The 18,226-nt window shown below is 39.0% G+C and overlaps 2 protein-coding genes and 1 pseudogene across 8 annotated transcripts; 2 read left to right on the forward strand and 1 right to left on the reverse strand.

Annotated features, from left to right (window-relative positions):
- Window positions 1–281: 281 nt before the first annotated feature.
- Window positions 282–1,364, reverse strand: GPR15 (G protein-coupled receptor 15). The gene is given in 1 exon segment (NM_001042647.1): window positions 282–1,364. A coding segment is annotated over 1 exon segment (1,083 nt).
- A 5,846-nt stretch (window positions 1,365–7,210) lies between these two features.
- Window positions 7,211–9,929, forward strand: LOC144339427 (large ribosomal subunit protein eL38 pseudogene; annotated as a pseudogene).
- Window positions 9,930–10,382: 453 nt separating this feature from the next.
- On the forward strand, window positions 10,383–17,928 carry CLDND1 (claudin domain containing 1). Of its 7 annotated transcripts, none has more exon segments than NM_001265740.1 (6): window positions 10,383–10,584; window positions 11,736–11,779; window positions 11,991–12,300; window positions 14,396–14,506; window positions 16,194–16,331; window positions 16,504–17,883. In NM_001265740.1, coding segments are annotated over 6 exon segments (831 nt in total). In that variant the 5' UTR covers window positions 10,383–10,577; the 3' UTR covers window positions 16,725–17,883.
- The last annotated feature ends 298 nt before the right edge of the window (window positions 17,929–18,226 follow it).

Here is an 18,226-nt window from a genome sequence, read left to right on the forward strand (position 1 = left end):
TTCAAGCAGGAGCCTTTATCCAAGAGTTCAAGGACAGATGGGAATTGAATTTTCTCTGGTAGACTTGATTGGCAAGGGTGAAGAAGGCTGCTCAGCTGAGAAAACAGCACATGGCCTAATTATATCCACAACACAGGGATTTTTCAGTCCTCTCCTTAAAAACGAACTCTTCCTTGCATCTATGAAGCAACGTGAATCCTATCATTAACACTTCTTTCTTTGTTGCTGACAAAAATTAACTCCTAAACCCACCAACAGAGCTTGAAATGTCACAGTTCCCTTTAGAGGGACACAGACCTCTTCCTCCTCCTGGTAAAATCTTCTGCATGAATGAAGGTGGAGAGAGCCTTAGTGAGGTGACTATCTGATGTCTCGGTGCTACTCCCAAAGTCATAGTTTTTCAGGCAAGGGCACAAGCAGTGGACAATAGCCCGGCGGATGTAGCTGTCGAAGATATAGTAAATGAAAGGGTTGACACAGCTGTTGGCAAATGCCAAGGGTCCACTCACCTCCATACCAAGCTGAAGCATGGCTGAGGGAAAATAGCGTTCTTGCTGCAACCCAGAGACAATGGCCAGGAGCTTGAAAGTATTGAAGGGCAGCCAGGAGACAAGAAAGGCTGCCACGACGATAAAGATGATCTTTATAGATTTCTTCAGCTTTTTGTTGTGCTTTCCTGACTGCTGGTAATGGGCACACAGCTTCCTTGCAATGCAACAGTAGCAGGTCACAATGCTCAACAAAGGGACAAAAAAGGTGAAAATTAAGGCCACCAGGGACCATATGAGTTTAAGTGGAGTTGCCTTTTTCTCTGCACAGTATGGCTTATCATCAATCAGTGTGAGCTCCCTGGATAGAAGAGTAGGCAACCCCAGCAGGCAGGAGATAAACCAGATGCTGGCACAGACTACATATGCACAGTCTGTCCTTCTGAATTTCCTGGATACGACTGGGCACACAATGGCCAGGTAGCGGTCAACACTCATGCAAGTGAGCAGGAAGACACTGCAGTGCATATTGACGGAGATCATGTAGGAGCTCCCTTTGCACAGGAAGGAGCCCGTCCTCCACAGTCCTAAAGATGCTTCTTTATCCACCCAGAGGGGCAACGTGACAAGGAAAATGAAGTCAGAGGCAGCCAGATTGATGATAAAGATGTCGATCAGTCTTCGGCTGCCGGGTTTGAAATGCAACGCTCCCATGAGAACGAGGTTCCCCAGCACTCCAGTCAGGAACACAGCTGTGTAAAAGACTGGAAGGAAGACAGAGGTGTAAGGAACACGGGAGTGGGTCTCCCTGATGTCCGGGTTTGGGCTCGTAGCATAGTAATAATCCAAATAAACTGAAGTTTCTTCTGGGTCCATCACCAAAGAGCAGGTGCCAAATCTGGTGAGTTTCCTCACCTATGATGTTTTTGTGTAAATTTTAGAAACCTCAAGGGAGCTTCTTTTATACAGTACCTGCCTCTTTCTCTATTTTTTCCCCTCCCTTTAAAGATCTTGGACAAACATGAAAGCCGAGATTAAAAAATGCAGTTTCTGCCAATCCTCAGAAAGGGCCCACAAGGAGCACCACTCTGATTGGTGTTGGTTGGTTGTGGTTGTGGTTTTTTTTTTATTTGCATTTGCTCGTGAAACTGAGATGCTTTTTGAGTTCTTTTTTCAAGATATTCAATTTATTTCTTTAAGGCCAGTAATTAAGAAGTGAATTAACTTGATTTTTTCACTTCCTTTAAAGACCTCCTTTGCTTTTGACACTGAAATTTATTTTGATCTAGCCTTCTGTTTCACATAGAAGATACTGTTCTACTTTTAGAATTGTAAGGCAATGATGATGTATTCTTTTTATTTACTTTGTTGGTGAAATAGGAAGAAAACTAGTCTTTCATTTGTGTAAAGAGTGAATGAAAATTTTCCCAAATCATACCAGTCTACAACTAGGTCAAACAACATGGTTCCAATTAGGGCATGAGAATCTCCCCATCTATTTAGCTCTTTCATTTCACATGTAATCAATTCTATTTCATAAGTTTTAAAAAATCCCCCAAAGACTGGGACCACATTTTGTGCTCTTATTATTATTATTTAAAAATTTCCACTACAACTAGCATAGCATCTTGCACATAGTTGGTGCTTTGGAGATGGTAGTTTATTAGGTTTGATTGAGAACATTCTTTTTGTTATCCAGCATAACTAGCAGAAATGAATTCACTGGGGTCTAACTTCAGGTATTGTTGTTATTTATGTAACTTACAAACACAGGTTTAAAAATCTCAAATTGCTATTTTTACCCTCCTGTCTGCTATTGTAATTCAACCAGTGAAGTTCCCTTTTGTTAAGAGTTAACATCATTGATTTGGAGATTTTCTTCCTATTAACCCTCAAATATGCTTCATCAGACTCTGGATCCCCTCTGATCTTCTCTTCATTACACCACACCTTTGTAGCAGTGATTTTTTTTAGCTTCTGAGCCATGGCCTTCTGGTACCTCCACACATGAGTGAACATTACTTTTGGAATTGCTGATTACTGATCTGGGAACAGATAGACCTATAAGTGACATCATAATGGAGGTGCCAGCATGGACACTATAAAAGGGAAGATTTTTTGGTACATTTAAAACACTTGGGGAAAAGGCTAAAACAGAAAGAATTCTATCACATTTTCCTCTCATATGTTTCCTTTTATATTATCATGACCATAGTAAAATATAACACATTTTGAAACGGACCCCATTTATTTCAGCTCTTTACTGGCCAAAGTGACTCAAGGCTCTCTTGCACTCTCCTCTTCTCCTATCTGATTTAATCTTCAGAATTCTAGTTTCAGGTTGGTACTGCTATTCATAGAAAAATGTATGTTTGTAGATGAAAATATAGTCATTAAACATTTGAAGTCCTTTCTTAAGTTGTTTTTTCATTTGTTTGTTTAATTTTTGAGGCAGGGTCTCACTAGGGTGTCACTTTGTCACCCAGGCTGGAGTTCAGTGTTTTGAACACAGCTCACTGCCAGGCCCATGCAATCCTCCCACCTCAACCTCCTGAGTAGCGAAGACTACAGGCATGCACCACCATGCCGGACTAATTTTTGCATTTTTTGTAGAGATGGGTTTTCACCATGTTGCCCATGCTGGTCGGGAACTCCTGAGCTCGAGCGATCTCCCCATCTTGGCTTCCCAAAATGCTGGGATTACAGGCATGGGTCACCAAGCCTGGCCCTGCTGAATTGTTATTTCTTCAGTAATTAGTATATTAAAAAGAATCATCCCGCTGGTTGTTCTTCCTCCTTCCCTCTTCCTCCTGATACGGTGCAGTGTCACCTGCGTCTTAGGCAAGTAAGCTGAGGTCAGGGAAGGTTGAAGGCTCCTCTGACCTGGGACGGTCCCAGAAGTCACTCTGGAGTTGATTTGTGGGCCTGAGCCTCCCTTCTCCTGTGTCCCTGGCTGCTGTGTGCAATTCATTTAATTTCATGGAGGGCATATTCTTTACTAAATATAGACTACAGATCAGAGAAACTAATTAACCACTTTGACATTTCTGGGACAGAAATCTTTCCCACTGGGTAAGCTTTAATTATTTAATAGAATCATTCATTTTGTCAAAAATTGGAGTAGGACAATATTTACTCGAAAAAGATTAATAGGGTAATATAGAATATTTAAACACATCATCTTTATCTGTGTGCCTGTGTGTTAAAGTACTAATCATGTATATTCTTTAGGTGTACTGAAATTTTAATATTAGAACGTTGTACCCTAGAACCATAAGTTCTTTTGGCATTTGAGAAAATAAGGTTGATTCTGGGTCTAAGGTTTTTCTACTTCTTTTTTTTTTAATCCTTTGACATGTCTCAAGAATTCTACCTAAAGATATTATAAAATGGAAAAAGAGTTCATGCTCATACTGTAGAGGAAAATATTTGGCTGCACATTCATTCTGTATCCCTTACATTTTTTTTTCAAATTTCAAAAGTTGCTGGACTGTCGATGTAAACTATCTCAAATCCGATTTCCTCAGCAAACTATTGAAGCAGTTGTAGATAAAATCGTTTGCTTTATCATATATGGCCACTTTGAAGTATGGTATTTAATGGTAGAATGCTACAGTGTGAGAATACCCACCGTCGATCAACAGTATCTTGGTACCCAAATCAGAAAACAAATTAAATGTTTTAAGCCAAAAACAGGCACATAGCATAGTGCCAGTCTTTTAGTACCTCAGAGTGCAATGCTAGTACAAGACAGAATCCACAATAAAGCTGGTTAAAGTGGGGTTGTAAATAAGCTGGTACAACGGTCAGTTTTAGGACTTTGAGTGTTCTTTCAAATAAACATGAAGATACTAACAATAAAATAGACACCTACACATAGATCAAAACTCAAAAGCAACACTGGGTTCCATAAATATATGAAAAGTCAGTGTGAACAGAGTGATGGCAAAAACAAAAAAAATAGAATAAGATGTAAGTATTGGTAACTGAATTAGAGCATATATGCCATTTCTCAGAAAATAACGCTCAACTTTCCTCCCTGACTCCTGGCAGAAATAACTGCTTCTTCCTTTGTATTTCCTAAGAACTTTAAAAATACTGGTTACAAAGTACTTGTCTCATTTCACACTGTTAATTATCTTTGTATCTGACCCCGCAGCTGATAATGAGCAACCTGAAGGAAGAATCCATTAGTTATCTCTGGACTGGCCTCCAGCATACAGAAGTTACCCAACTAAAGTTCTTTTTGGACTCTTAAAAAAGCCATTGTTTTGAATTTGTGAATGTCAGATAGTATTACCCAGATTAGAGTCATCAGGGACACCTGCTAAGCTGTAGATTGCCAAACCCTATTCTAGATGTCTTCAGTCAGAATTACTGGGGAAGAAGTCTAGGACTTTGTATTTAAAAAGCATTCAAGGTGATTCTCATACACACTAAAGTTTAGAATCACTGTTCTAATTCACGTAAGTTAACCAACATTATATATTATGTTTTGTTATTATTTTGACTAACTTTTTAAAAAGACTTAAAAGTTACCTCAAAATTTGAAATTTGTGGAAGTCTTTCAGTCTGAATATCACAAAATTTGAGGAATTAATTTAGATTTCTAGGCCCTACTTATTGCATGTTCCAATTCCTGAGTTATGCTCAGAACTGGTTCAGGTGTTGAAGATGAAGACAAAGAAAGGTTTTCTCTACTGAAACGTCTGCTCAAGTGGATCCATTATTATTTGCTGCGGCTTGCAGCCTCTGCTTCACCAGCAGGCTGAAGATTTAATAATAGAGCCACCCCAATTAGGCTTATTGAACTTATGATTCTATTACTTCGGCCTCTTCCCTATCAACCACCATATCAGGTGGAGACTCATCAGATTACATGCGTATAGCACAGAAGAAAGAAATCCCTGGATACAAAGCCTTTGACTCACACATGCTCTGCTGATATGTCCCAGAATAAATGGCAAAGAACGTGAAGCAACTAATTATTTCTCATTAATCGTATCAAACAGTGTCATTATATATTCACTTGTTAGGTACATTATCTTGTTCATTTCTTACAAGTACCATCAAGTGCAAAGTCAAATGGTTAAGTTTAAGAAAACTGATAATACTGTTTATACTCTAGGAGTTTATTTTTATTTTTAAATTCTCAGTTACTTGGAGAATTTAGTGCTATATAATTTAATATCACATCATGCCAAATTAAGGGGCATGTATTCACTATTAGGAGGGTACCCACTTAATTTACTGGGTTATTTCCCTTGGTAACTAACACTTATATAGATAGAAATGATGTTACTATTCTAGGAATATATACTTTAGGTTTCTTCATAATAGTAGATTTAATCTGACTTTAGGTTGTGCATAACAAAAATTGTGTTTATTTATGTTGGTGTCCTTGGCATCCACCAGAGTGTCTGGCAAGCAATAGATGGTCAATAAATGATTGTAGATCTGGGATGAATCATGCTTGAATTCTGAGTTATTTCCAAAGAGTAGGGACTTTTCACAAACTTCTTAGACAACTTCCATTTTCTATTTGATCCTGGGATTGTCACATCATAAACTAATACGAAGAGATGTTTCTAAGTTAATGCAGCATATTTTTTTGTCAACTTATGCTAATGTTTTCACTTAGCACATCTTGTTGAATCAGAAGCAACTTGCAAACCAATAAATGTGAAAAATATCACTACCATGGACTCATAATAAGTATGATGGATAGTGATGAGAAGAGGACTCTCTCAATGAAGACTCAAGTTTATTAATAATTAAATTAATTTATTACATTAGTTTCTTATCTGCAATAAAGATTTTTTTGAAAAGATATATTTGGGAGGTCCACAATTCATACTCATAACTCTATACTAATAAATGTCAATTAGAAGAAATCACAAAAGTTTCCTTCCATAATTTTACCTTCATAATTACTGTTAATGTTTGAAATAGCAAGGGCTTTTTATTGGTATCTTTTCTAATCAGAATGCACATAGTCTTCCTCCTTTTCCTTGGCAAACTACAATTGCCACTATCTCTGCTTCTAGTACATTGCCTAGGCTTGAGGGATAGGGTATATAAATTCTGCAGTGAAACTCTAATGCTGTGGATCTGTGAAACACTATATTTTGTAGTTGCATTATTCTTCTTCCAGTAGAATTATAAACTGTAAAATTTTAGAGTGTAAAATTGTAAAGTGATATTAATGATCATTAGTACGACTGATTTACTAATGAGGACCCTGGGGTCCATAAAGGGGTCATTAACCAAAGATCCATTGATAATTTTTAAATAAAGGATAATTTAAACTTAAACTCCTCATTTACATATGGCTCATTCACTGTCTTTCAGGAGCATGGACATCTAACAATTATAATTTTTTTTTTACTATATGTGGCACTTTACTGGAACTGCTAAAAAAAAAAAAGGAGATATTTTAGATGCATTTTTCTATTTGCCTTGATCTTGATTCTGTTATTGTTCTACAGTGAATGGGTGCAAGGAAATTCAAAGATAGGTACATTTTTAAAAATGGTTTTTGATTGGAACCCAGAATTGTACATATTCCCATTTTCTTCCTTTCTGAAGTTCATAAGGAAAACAACCAGGAAAAAAATTACATGAAAAAACATAATGTAAATATATCTTATAATGTAGATACAACTTTTAATTCCTAAAAATGTGCAATTAAAAATAAAATAATATGAAATGTATTGGGGAATTTGGTATTGATGGAAATTCTAGTGTGAAGGGTTGTTTCATAAGTACATAGTAAAAACAAGTTACAACATCTGAGTATCTAGATTTTCAGTTATCGGTTTTATTTTAAATGCGCTATAACTATAATGCCTTCCTGTGGAAACTAGAACCATCTTTAACAAGTTAAGCTAGATGCCTCATTTAACTTTGCTTTTAAACCTAAATTCCATAATCTCCACATGGTTGCACAAAATCATCTTTCATATTTGTGAAAATATGAGGCTAGCTACCGTTTCTCAAACAGCAGAGTAAGAAGCAGAAGTAGAAATTTAGCTCCATTAATTAATTAAGGATTTATTTTACCTACTCATACAACAAACAAGCATAAATAGAAATTAGGAAACACCAAAGATGCAGCGATAAACCAGAAATACGGTTGTGTGGTTGGTGAAACTGGGTGTGAAGAGGCCGTTCAGGTCCTCTCTCAGGGTGATCGAAACCACAAACACGTAGACACCTCCAGGTTTACACTAGGTTGGTCAGTGAAATGCATCCTGAGTGTTTTCTAGGCATTCTGAAGACTTGAAGGGTGCAAGTATCATCCTCCTTTGCAGGTCTTCCCAGAAACATCCACCTCCTGAGTCATGACGACTTGTGTATGATACGAACCCAGGCCTGGGAATCTACTGAACAGGGCTAAACAAGGATGCCCAAAATACTAGCCCTGGCAAATCTTTCCTAGTCATTTGGTGGTCAGTCCAGAGCTTCTCAAATCTGCTGAAGCGAGCAGAAACACCTATCTCTATAAATGGCTTATCTCCATTTAGGGGTAGCCTCTAGGGTTAATCTAGGAGCTTTAAAAGCTGTTTGTCTTTTTCGTCCTTTTTTCCCGGTCGCTGCTCGATGAATGGGTGCAGGGAGCAGGTCCACGCCTGCTCCCTGCGTGCCTTTTCGCCATGCCTCCGAAAATTGAGGAAATCAAGGACTTTCTGCTCACAGCCCGACAAAGGATGCCAAATCAGTCAAGATCAAGAAAAATAAGGACAATGTGAAGTTTAAAGTTCGATGCGGCAGATATCTTTATACCCTGGTCACCAGTGACAAAGAGAAGGCAGAGAAAGTGAAGCAGTCCCCGTCTCCTACTTTGGCACTGAAGGAGCTGAAATGAACCAGCCACACTGACTGGAACTGTGTTAGAATACAAAAACAAAAACAAAACAAAACAAAAAAAACAAAACAAAACAAAAAGCTGTTTTCACTAAGCTTACTCAAATATTGTAGATGTTCAACGAATATTTGCAAACACTAATAATTTAATGATTCTTTCCTAAGCCTCAGGTCCTGTGCTGGGCATTGTATATGTATTTTCTCAATCTTCTCAATGATCATGTGGGATAGATGCTACTGTCAACATCCATATTTTCGAGAAAAGACAACCTAGACTTAAAGAAGGTTAATTCTCCAAAGTCACAAAACGAGTATATTCAAGTGTGCTACCATGGCAGTCAGTTACTCTAATATCCAAGTTTGCTACCAAGTCAGTTACTCTCTCTAGTTCCTTTATCTGTAGACTGAAGTTGTTTCTTCTTTACTCTCCTTTAAACTTCTCTTTTGCCTGGTTTACTGACCACAAGATCTCAGTGGAGAGGTAAATCCGAAAGTAGGGGATTTCTCTTTTTTTTTTTTTGTTGAGACGGAGTCTTGCTCTGTCGCCCAGGCTGGAGTGCAGTGGCGCGATGTTGGCTCACTGCAAGCTTCGCCTCCCAGGTTCAAGCGATTCTCCTGCCTCAGCCTCCCAAATAGCTGGGACTGCAGGCGCCCACCACCATGCCCGGCTAATTTTTTTGTACTTTTAGTAGATACGGGTTTTCACCGTGTTAGCCAGGATGGTCTCCATCTCCTGACCTCGTGATCTGCCAGCCTCGGCCTCCCAAAGGGCTGAGATTACAGGCGTGAGCCACCACGCCCGGCGGAAAGTAGGGGATTTCTAATGAAGGCTAACGGATGAAGACATTTCCTGGAGTATAAAGGCATTTATGCGTCTTACTACACACTGACAATTTGCCTGTGCCCCTCCGCCACTGACAAATTTTTTTTGACTGTATGCTGTATGTAAAAATCCAGAGTCATGTTAGAATATATTTGGCTACTAGCTTATTATGTACTGCATATGAATATCGGTTCACTCAGGTGAAAGAAATGTAACTACAGATAGAGAAACATACCATGCCTTTAATCTGTCAAAGTGGTAGAAATTTAGTATCAACTTGAAGCTCCCATCTTTCTCCTGTGCTAAATTACAAGGCATTAGGGGACGGAGTGGAGGTTTGAGAGCCCCTCTGGTCCTCGAGTCAGTTTTCTCTGTAGGTTACCGTTGAGAAATCCACCATTTGCTGGTCCCAGGCCACGTTAATAGTTCCACTCATGTTATTGTTAAGATGTACCTGCTTCCTGTCCGTGAATTTCTGTGTTAAACCTGAGGGCTCAGAAACATTGTGTCCTGTGTGCCACACATCATCTGCAATCTCCAATGCTGTCCTTGACCTTATCTACTTGAGTGATGTTCCCCAAATTTCAGTCTTTTTCCTACTATACCCACAATTTTTTATTCATTTTTTGACATATCTGGTATGCTCAGTATTATTAATATTTTTAAAATTAAATGAAAAAAATTTAAAAGGAACAACATTACTGCAATAGAAAACTAGTATCACTTGTCATAAAAAATAGGCAGCTACAAACACACATTTTATGAAACCCAAATAATGTCATTACATTCTTGATGGATACTGTCTGCCAGGTCACATACTTCTTAGCCTAAACTTATGCAGTAAAACGAGAAGGACTCTGCTCCAATGGGAGGGATTCTGGGAGAGGGAAATAAAATGGGTCAACGTTTCACAAGTAGAATCCCATTTTTGTTCATTTATACTTAAATCTAGAGGCAGGGTGGTGTGATAGGGAAAGCACAGGCCTAAAAGTCAGACCTAAGTTATACAGGTCACGGTCATTGACTAGAGGTGACCGGAAACCGGTCCGCTTTACTTTCTGGACCATTGTTCCTTCCTCCCTAAAATGCAAGAATCCAACAGCCTAGACTTCCCTTCTGCGCACCGGCTTGCCCTGAGGAGCTGAACTACATCTCCCACAATGCGCCGCGCGCGGCGCCAGGATGCCTATCGCCGCCTCAGACAGCTTTCAGTCTGTCCCTCCTACAACTCCCACAAGGCCCCTCGGTCCCGGGCCGCGGCCCGGCCCGGAGTGGGGGCGGAGGCGGAGGCGCGGGAGTTATGGAGGGGGCGGGCTCTGCAGGGAAGTGCGTCAGAGGAGGCGCGGGGAGAGTAGGGTGCTGTGGTCTGAGCTAGAGGGTGAAGCTGGCGGAGCAGGAGGATGGGCGGTGAGTGAGCGGGACCTGCGTCGCTGGGCGGGGGTCGCGTCGCGGTTCGATGTTCCCGGCGGTTTGAAGAGGGGCCCCCTTCCCGGGCGTGGTCGGGACTGGGCGGGTTCCGAGCGGCGGGTTTGTCCCTGGGCCGAGCCCTCTAGGGCGGGGCCTGGTCGGGTACTGGGGGACTCTGGATGGGGGCCGCACACGACTGCCCCGCCCCAGCCCTGGCCTTCTCCGGCCCCGCTGTGAGGCCCGGGAGGTGACCGCTCCAGGCGTCCGGCTTCGATGAACCGCCGTTCCCAGTGCTGGGACCCTTTAAGGTCATTTGAGAGCACCAGGATGAAGGGGGGATTTTTAAAAAATCAAAATGCAAATCCAACTTTTTGAGTTATCGTTGTCATTGCCCTTACCTTTCCTGAGTCACTTCCAATTTTCCAAACTCAGCAACCCCAGTTTGCGAGTCTGTTTTCGTGCACCTTTGTAAGGTGTTTGGTGCGGTCACGGTGTATACTTGCCGTGTAGTATTTGGCTCAGCGCGATCCGCCTTGAGTCATTTTACCGCGGCCATTTACTACTGCCGTTGAGCCCTGTCCACGCCTTGGGAGTGTTGATATTTTGAGAGTTTTCTGTCTGGCTGAGGAGGGATCATTTAGTTTTTGCGGACATATGTTGCACTTAGGGTTTAGGGAGAGAGCAAGGTTTCAGTTGAGGAGGTTCAGAAGTATAAGGAATAGGGAGAGTAGATAGGAGTGAAGCATTTGGCAGCGTAAAGAAGCGTGGCTTAGCTTTAATGGATTAGGGAGAGATTGCTATCTAGCATTATTATATGTTATTGTTCTCTTTGCTATTTTATACACCTAGAACAACCTTTCCCTCGGGGTTAACAAACATCTTCAACTCTGTTTTCCGTATGGCTCCTGACTCTTACCTTTGTTTTAGGAGGCTTCCCTCTTCAGAGGAAACTGGGAGAAGCCAATTGCCACTGCTTTTTCCTGTGTCTTTTTAACACTCAAACCCAGAACACTTAATCCTCTGCAGCTCGTGCAAAAATTCAGTCTGTGATTTAAAATGTGTGCACGGTAACACTGCTGACCATGGGCATGTCTATTGTTTGTATCTGTAATGTGTATGTCCATTTCAGTGTTGTCTGTTTTAGTATGCAGGTGATAGACTAGAGAACAAGACCTCTGTCTCCGTAGCATCCTGGGTATGTGAGCATTCAATAAGTACTTTTATGAGAATGAGTTTTGTTTTAAGCTTAATTAAAAACATGCTTGCTTTCTAAAAAAAAAATTCTTAATGGTTATATGTACGAAGGGATGGGGAATTGGGTAAAGGGTGCATTTGGAATAATTCAAAATAGTCTTTCTTATTTGTCCTTTAAGACTAACTTTCTTCTTTCTTCAACTTTTAAACAGAGCAGTCTGAATGCCAGAATGGATAACCGTTTTGCTACAGCATTTGTAATTGCTTGTGTGCTTAGCCTCATTTCCACCATCTACATGGCAGCCTCCATTGGCACAGACTTCTGGTATGAATATCGAAGTCCAGTTCAAGAAAATTCCAGTGATTTGAATAAAAGCATCTGGGATGAATTCATTAGTGATGAGGCAGATGAAAAGACTTACAATGATGCACTTTTTCGATACAATGGCACAGTGGGATTGTGGAGACGGTGTATCACCATACCCAAAAACATGCATTGGTATAGCCCACCAGAAAGGACAGGTATTTCTCTTATTTTAACGTCTCTCTTCTTTACCTGGTTAATAATGGACAAAATGACCTAGTGATTGCCCAGTTACATGTAAGCAGGTTTATTGGTTCTCTCTCTCCTTAAAGAAATAAATCATGTGTATCTTCTCTTTCTACTGCCTTCTCTCCCCAACCTCTTTGCATTACCATGGTACTCATCAATATTGGTTGGATGAGGAACTTTTCTTATCTTGGGAAAGCCATTAAATTTTTTTTTATTTACTCACACATTAAAACACTTTTTATTAATCTAACACATCATAAAGAAATAGTTGGAAAAGTACATCGAAAGACTTTAAAAATATTTGGTAACTAGTAAAAGGACTACCATCGAAAATCAACTCAACAAATTGTCCTTTTATGGGTTAGCTGTATTATAATACATATCTATCATTTACTCCTATATCTTAGGGGATATAATTTGACCAGCTCTACATTTAAATCTATGTAGATGAGACTGTTTTACAGCAATCTTGATACAGAGTTTGTAGGTTACGAAATTTGTATTACAGAAGTAAAAAAAAAAAAAAAACTAAGTTTTTCAGGTTTATTTTGCAGGCATTCTTATTTAACACTTAAAGTTTTTAATTTCCACTTATTAAAATGGTAGCCTTAGAACTCTTTGTAAGGAACAACGTTAATGACTACTTCTGTTGGCCACTTAGTGGGGAAGCATTGTATTCAAATCGTAGCAGAAGAGGCTTGTGTTACCATATATCAAAAGGATGATAATATGTCACTGTATCTGGAAAAAAAAGGAGGTAATTTGGAAGGAAAGGAGAGAAAGTTGGTTAAAATTCATTGTAAAATGTTCAGTTTGACTTGTGAGGGTACAGGAGCACTTGATATTGGAGTGTTACCATTTAGTCATTCATTAAACAAATAATTTATTGCATGCCTCCATGTTCCAGGGCCTCTTAGCTGGGAGAACATCAGGAAAGAGAACAAAGTCCTTACTCCTGGGGAGCTAGCATTCTAATAAAGGATGACAGGCAATGAACAGAATATAACAGTATAAACAGAATAAACAATTATTTAGTATGTTAAAAAATGACACGTGCTGTGGCAAAATAGAACACAAAAGTGATTTGGAAATATGTGGGAAAAGGAATATTGGTGGCCATAGGTTATGATTTTCAATAGGATACTTAAGGTAGGTCTCATTGAGAAGACACCACTTGAGTAAAGAATGTAGTTAAAGACTAGATGAAAGATTTGGCTATATGGGTAAATGGGGAGGAAGTCATTTAGGTTGGAAAGGACATCTACTGCAAAGGCCCTATGGTAGGAGCATGCCTGAAATATTCAAGGACCAGTAAGGAAGCCACTGGGCTGGAATGGAGGGAGAGATGGGAAGTTGGGTGTATGCTGTCAAAGACCTACTTTGGGAGTGGGACTGGGGCAAATCCTGGAGGACTCTAGGCATAATGAGAACTTTGGCGTTGACTCCGAGTACAATGCTGAACCATGATCTGGTCACCGTGGCTGAGAACAGAGGCAGCAGACAAAGGTGGAAGCTAGAAGACTCTGGTTAGAAGGCTATAGAAGTAATTCAGGTTAGGTGATGGTTATGACTCACACGAGAATGGCAGCACTGAGCAGCAGCTGGATTCTGGACATAGTTTGAAGGAAGAATTCCTCGGATTTCCTGATGGAGTGTAAATGTACAAGAATTACTGTAAAGTTTCTGATCTGAAGAACTAGAAGGGTGGAGTTGGCATTCCCTGAGATGGGGATATGGTTGGTAAAGCAGGGTTGGATGAGAAGATCAACATTCCTATTTATTTCTGTCTTTGTTCCCTCCCCTTCTAGGCTTTCTACATAGCTATTCTGCCGTTCATTTTACTGCTTCTACTTTATTTTTCTTCCTCGTGTCTATGTCTTCACTTGCCACTGAGAACCAGTGGCATCCATTGGACATCTATGAAACCTTTGTGTCAGTCAGGGCCAGAGAAGTTGCTGACCCCTCTGGAAACGTCCTTTACTTTTTACTTCAGAGAATAATTACTGAAAGGGATTTTTGTTAAATGTTTATAATTAAAACAACAGGCAATTGTTCTTGTTCCAGAGTCATTTGATGTGGTCACAAAATGTGTGAGTTTCACACTAACTGAGCAGTTCATGGAGAAATTTGTTGATCCCGGAAACCACAATAGCGGGATTGATCTACTTAGGACCTGTGAGTACTTTGATTTCACCAGGACAGTTGGGGGAACAAAGATAATTTTATTTGTCTCTTTTTGGACTATGTTTTTGGAATAAGATGAGTTAGTAGATTGTGCCAACTTGAAATGAGATCTCTAACAGTATCCAATGAACTCTATTCTGTTGATATTTTAGAAGGTAGATACTTGCTTACCAAATTTCAAATGATTTGAAGTTGACAGGGGCAACTACTTCATTGGATGATGAGATCTAGACCTTCAAAAGATATTATTAGTGGGCCCATTTAATAAGAGGAAATTTAGTTGGGATAACTTATAAATTCCTCTACTTGAATTAAACACTTCCCACTGCTTGCGTTCAGATAGGTATATGTGAAAAAAGTTGACTGCAAGCTCTAAATGAGTCAGTGAGTTGTCAGGCCTGCCAGAAGTGTTTATCCAGTCTTAGGTGATAGTAACTAAAGGGTAGATGTCAAAAAATATGAAAGTATTTATTAGGAACAGCCTATTCCTTGATGATCAGGCGGCCCATGAAATACTGTCGTCAGATTTGAGCCTCAGTTTTCAGGGCTACAGGGACTTGCCCAGAAGAATGACCATGTTGTAAGAGAAAAGAGTGAATAAGGTGTAGGTATTCAGTTTTATAAAGAGAATATGTAGCAAGCAGTTTATTACTAGGAAAGTTTGAAGAAAGTAAGTTCAAAAAACACTTAAGAAGTTCCAGAAAGCAAAACCAGCACCAAAAGGTAAACTTTGGTGAAGATCGATATGAATACATTTCTAATAATGAATATTGTCTGAAAATGGAATGGCATGTTTTGTAAGGTCATCAAGTTTTCTTCCCATGTTGATGAGGGATTTATGATAATTAAAACTACCTTTAGATTCTCTGCTTTGTGCTTTATGTATATTCTTTCAACAGCCCTATAAGGTCATTTATAATTACCATTAATTTACCTGTTATTACTGCCTTTAGATCCTGTAAAGACCTAGATATTGTTGGTAGGTAGAGTCAGACTGATATTTGTATCAAATCCTGGCTCTACCACTTACTGTGTTATTTTTACAAGTTATTTATGACTCCTGCCTCAGTTTCCTTAATTACAAAATGGAATTAATAATAATACAGCTGTAGCTATGGGGAATTGGATTCAGGATCCCCTGCTAATTCCAAGGTTGCTAAAGTATCTTATATAAAATGGCATCGTATTAGCGTATAACCTACACAATCCTCCTGTATACTTTAAATCATCTTTAGATTGCTTATAATACCCAACACAATATCAATGCTATGTAAATAGTTGTTATACTATGTATTTGTAAATTTGTATCATTTTTTTTTTCTGAATATTTTTAACCCTTGGTTAGTTGAATCTATGGATGCAAAACCTGCAGATATGGAGGGCTGACTGTACCTACTTTCTAGGGTTGTTGGGAGGATTAATACAGAAAATGTGTAGACAAACCTAGCATGGAACATAGTGAACCCTCAGTAATTGCTACCTGTTAGTGTCCTTTTACTTTTATCAGGACAAGGTTAGCATCCTTTTGAATATTGTGCTTTAGAAAAGAGGCCTCAATGTTAAAATACTTGCTCACTTTTTGAGAAAAGATCTAATTAGAATATGAAAGAAATTGCCATTGTGGGGAAAATGGTCTGAAATCATGGTAACATTTCTGTTCTTTCTTTTTAAAAATCAGATCTTTGGCGTTGCCAGTTCCTTTTACCTTTTGTGAGTTTAGGTTTGATGTGCTTTGGGGCTTTGATCGGACTTTGTGCTTGCATTTGCCGAAGCTTGTATCCCACCATTGCCACGGGCATTCTCCATCTCCTTGCAGGTAGGTTTTGTCATCATAGTTACCTTTTAGCTTCTTCCTGTCTCTTTAGGGACCAAAGAATTATAAATCTTAAATGTTCACGTATTAACTGCGCCGTCTCATTGCCTGAAAAGCCCTTTACTGTGCTTTTACCCAGCCATGTTTTGTTTTGTTTTCTGAATTTTCCCCCAAGGTCTGTGTACACTGGGCTCAGTAAGTTGTTATGTAGCTGGAATTGAACTACTCCACCAGAAACTAGAGCTCCCTGACAGTGTATCCGGTGAATTTGGATGGTCCTTCTGCCTGGCTTGTGTCTCAGCTCCCTTGCAGTTCATGGCCTCTGCGCTCTTCATCTGGGCTGCTCACACCAACCGGAAGGAGTACACCTTAATGAAGGCCTATCGCGTGGCGTGAGCAAGAAACTGCCTGCTTTACCATTGCCATTTGTATTTTTTTAAAATAATACTGACATTTTCCCCACCTCTCAATTGTTTTTAATTTGTATTTTATTTGTGGATATACCATTTTATTATGAAGATCTATTTTATTTATGCACATTCACCACTAAAGACACACTTAATACCACTAAAATGTATGTGGTTTACTTTAAGTGACGCCGTCTTTCAAATAAACTAATCTAGGCGTAGACAGAAAGAACTGGATAAAGACTTGACACAAATGTATGAAAGAAAATTGGCAGTAGGAATGTGACCCCAAACAAGTTGTGCTAATGTCTGTTAGACTTTTCAGTAAAACTAAAGTAACTGTATCTGTTCCACTAAAAACTCTGTATTAGTTTCTTGGGGAAACCTCTCATCTTTGTCAAAACTTTATGTTCACTTTGCTGTTGTAGATAGCCAGTCAGCCAGCAGTGTTAGTGCTGTTTTCAAAGATTTAAGCTCTGTAAAATTGGGAAATTATCTAAGATCGTTTTCCCTAAGCATTGACACATAGCTTCAGCCAAGGTGAGATATGGCAGCTGTTTGTATCTGCACTGTGTCTGTCTACAAAAAGTGAAAAATACGGTGTTTACTTGAAATTTTAACTTTGTAACTGCAAGAATTCCAATTCAGCTGGGCGAGGATTAATATTACTATTACTATTTTTAACTCTCCATAGGATTTTCAGTACTACCAAATTGTTTTGGATTTTTTAATTTCCTCTTCACATACCAGGGTTATGAAAAGTGTGCTTTCTTTTTAACATTATATTACAGTTACAAAGTAAAATTCCCAACTGCTATTTATTTGTTCCAGCCCAGTACCATAAAGAACATTTCACCATAATGACCCCTCCAGAGCTGGGAAACCTACCACAAGATCTAAAGTTTTGGCTGTCGATTAACCTCCAACTATGGTCTTTATTTCTTGTGGTAATATGATGTGCCTTTCCTTGCCTAAATCCCTTCCTGGTGTGTATCAACATTATTTAAATGTCTTCTAATTCAGTCATTTTTTTTTATAAGTATGTCTGTAAACATTGAACTTTTAAAAAATCTTATTTATTTATTCCACTACTGTAGCAATTGACAGATTAAAAAAAAGTAACTTCATAATTTCTTACCATAACCTCAATGTCTTTTTTAAAAAATAAAATTGAAAATGAAAAGAGACTCAAAGAATTGTATGTAGAGTCTGAATTGATTTAAATCTCAACACTTTAGGATAAAGAAGTAGAGGGAATCTCCGGTTGACTGTGGAAAGTGCATCTTGCTGTACAGGGCTGTCATGTCCTGTGTTTGGGTCTCTTGTTTTATCTTCTGGAAAATGTGGGAACATTTATTAGAAATAAGAAATTTCTTATTAGAAATAAGAAATTAGAAATAAGAAAATCTTTATCTTTTATTTTTCAGAATTTTAAACTATGTTCTCAAAAGTAGTTTTGTTATCTCTACATGTCATACTTAATGTGGCTAG

The sequence above is a fragment of the Macaca mulatta genome, chromosome 2 (genome assembly GCF_049350105.2).
Source record: "Macaca mulatta isolate MMU2019108-1 chromosome 2, T2T-MMU8v2.0, whole genome shotgun sequence".
In the NCBI taxonomy this organism is placed as follows: Eukaryota; Metazoa; Chordata; class Mammalia; order Primates; family Cercopithecidae; genus Macaca; species Macaca mulatta.

Excerpts from the sequence above, each read along its gene's own strand:
- CLDND1 (XM_015128658.3), top strand. The coding sequence starts at position 12,009 with ATGGATAACCGTTTTGCTACAGCATTTGTAATTGCTTGTGTGCTTAGC. Across the intron at positions 12,301-14,395 it reads TAGCCCACCAGAAAGGACAG|AGTCATTTGATGTGGTCACA; the intron begins GTATTTCTCTTA and ends TTCTTGTTCCAG. Across the intron at positions 16,332-16,503 it reads CATTCTCCATCTCCTTGCAG|GTCTGTGTACACTGGGCTCA; the intron begins GTAGGTTTTGTC and ends TTTTCCCCCAAG.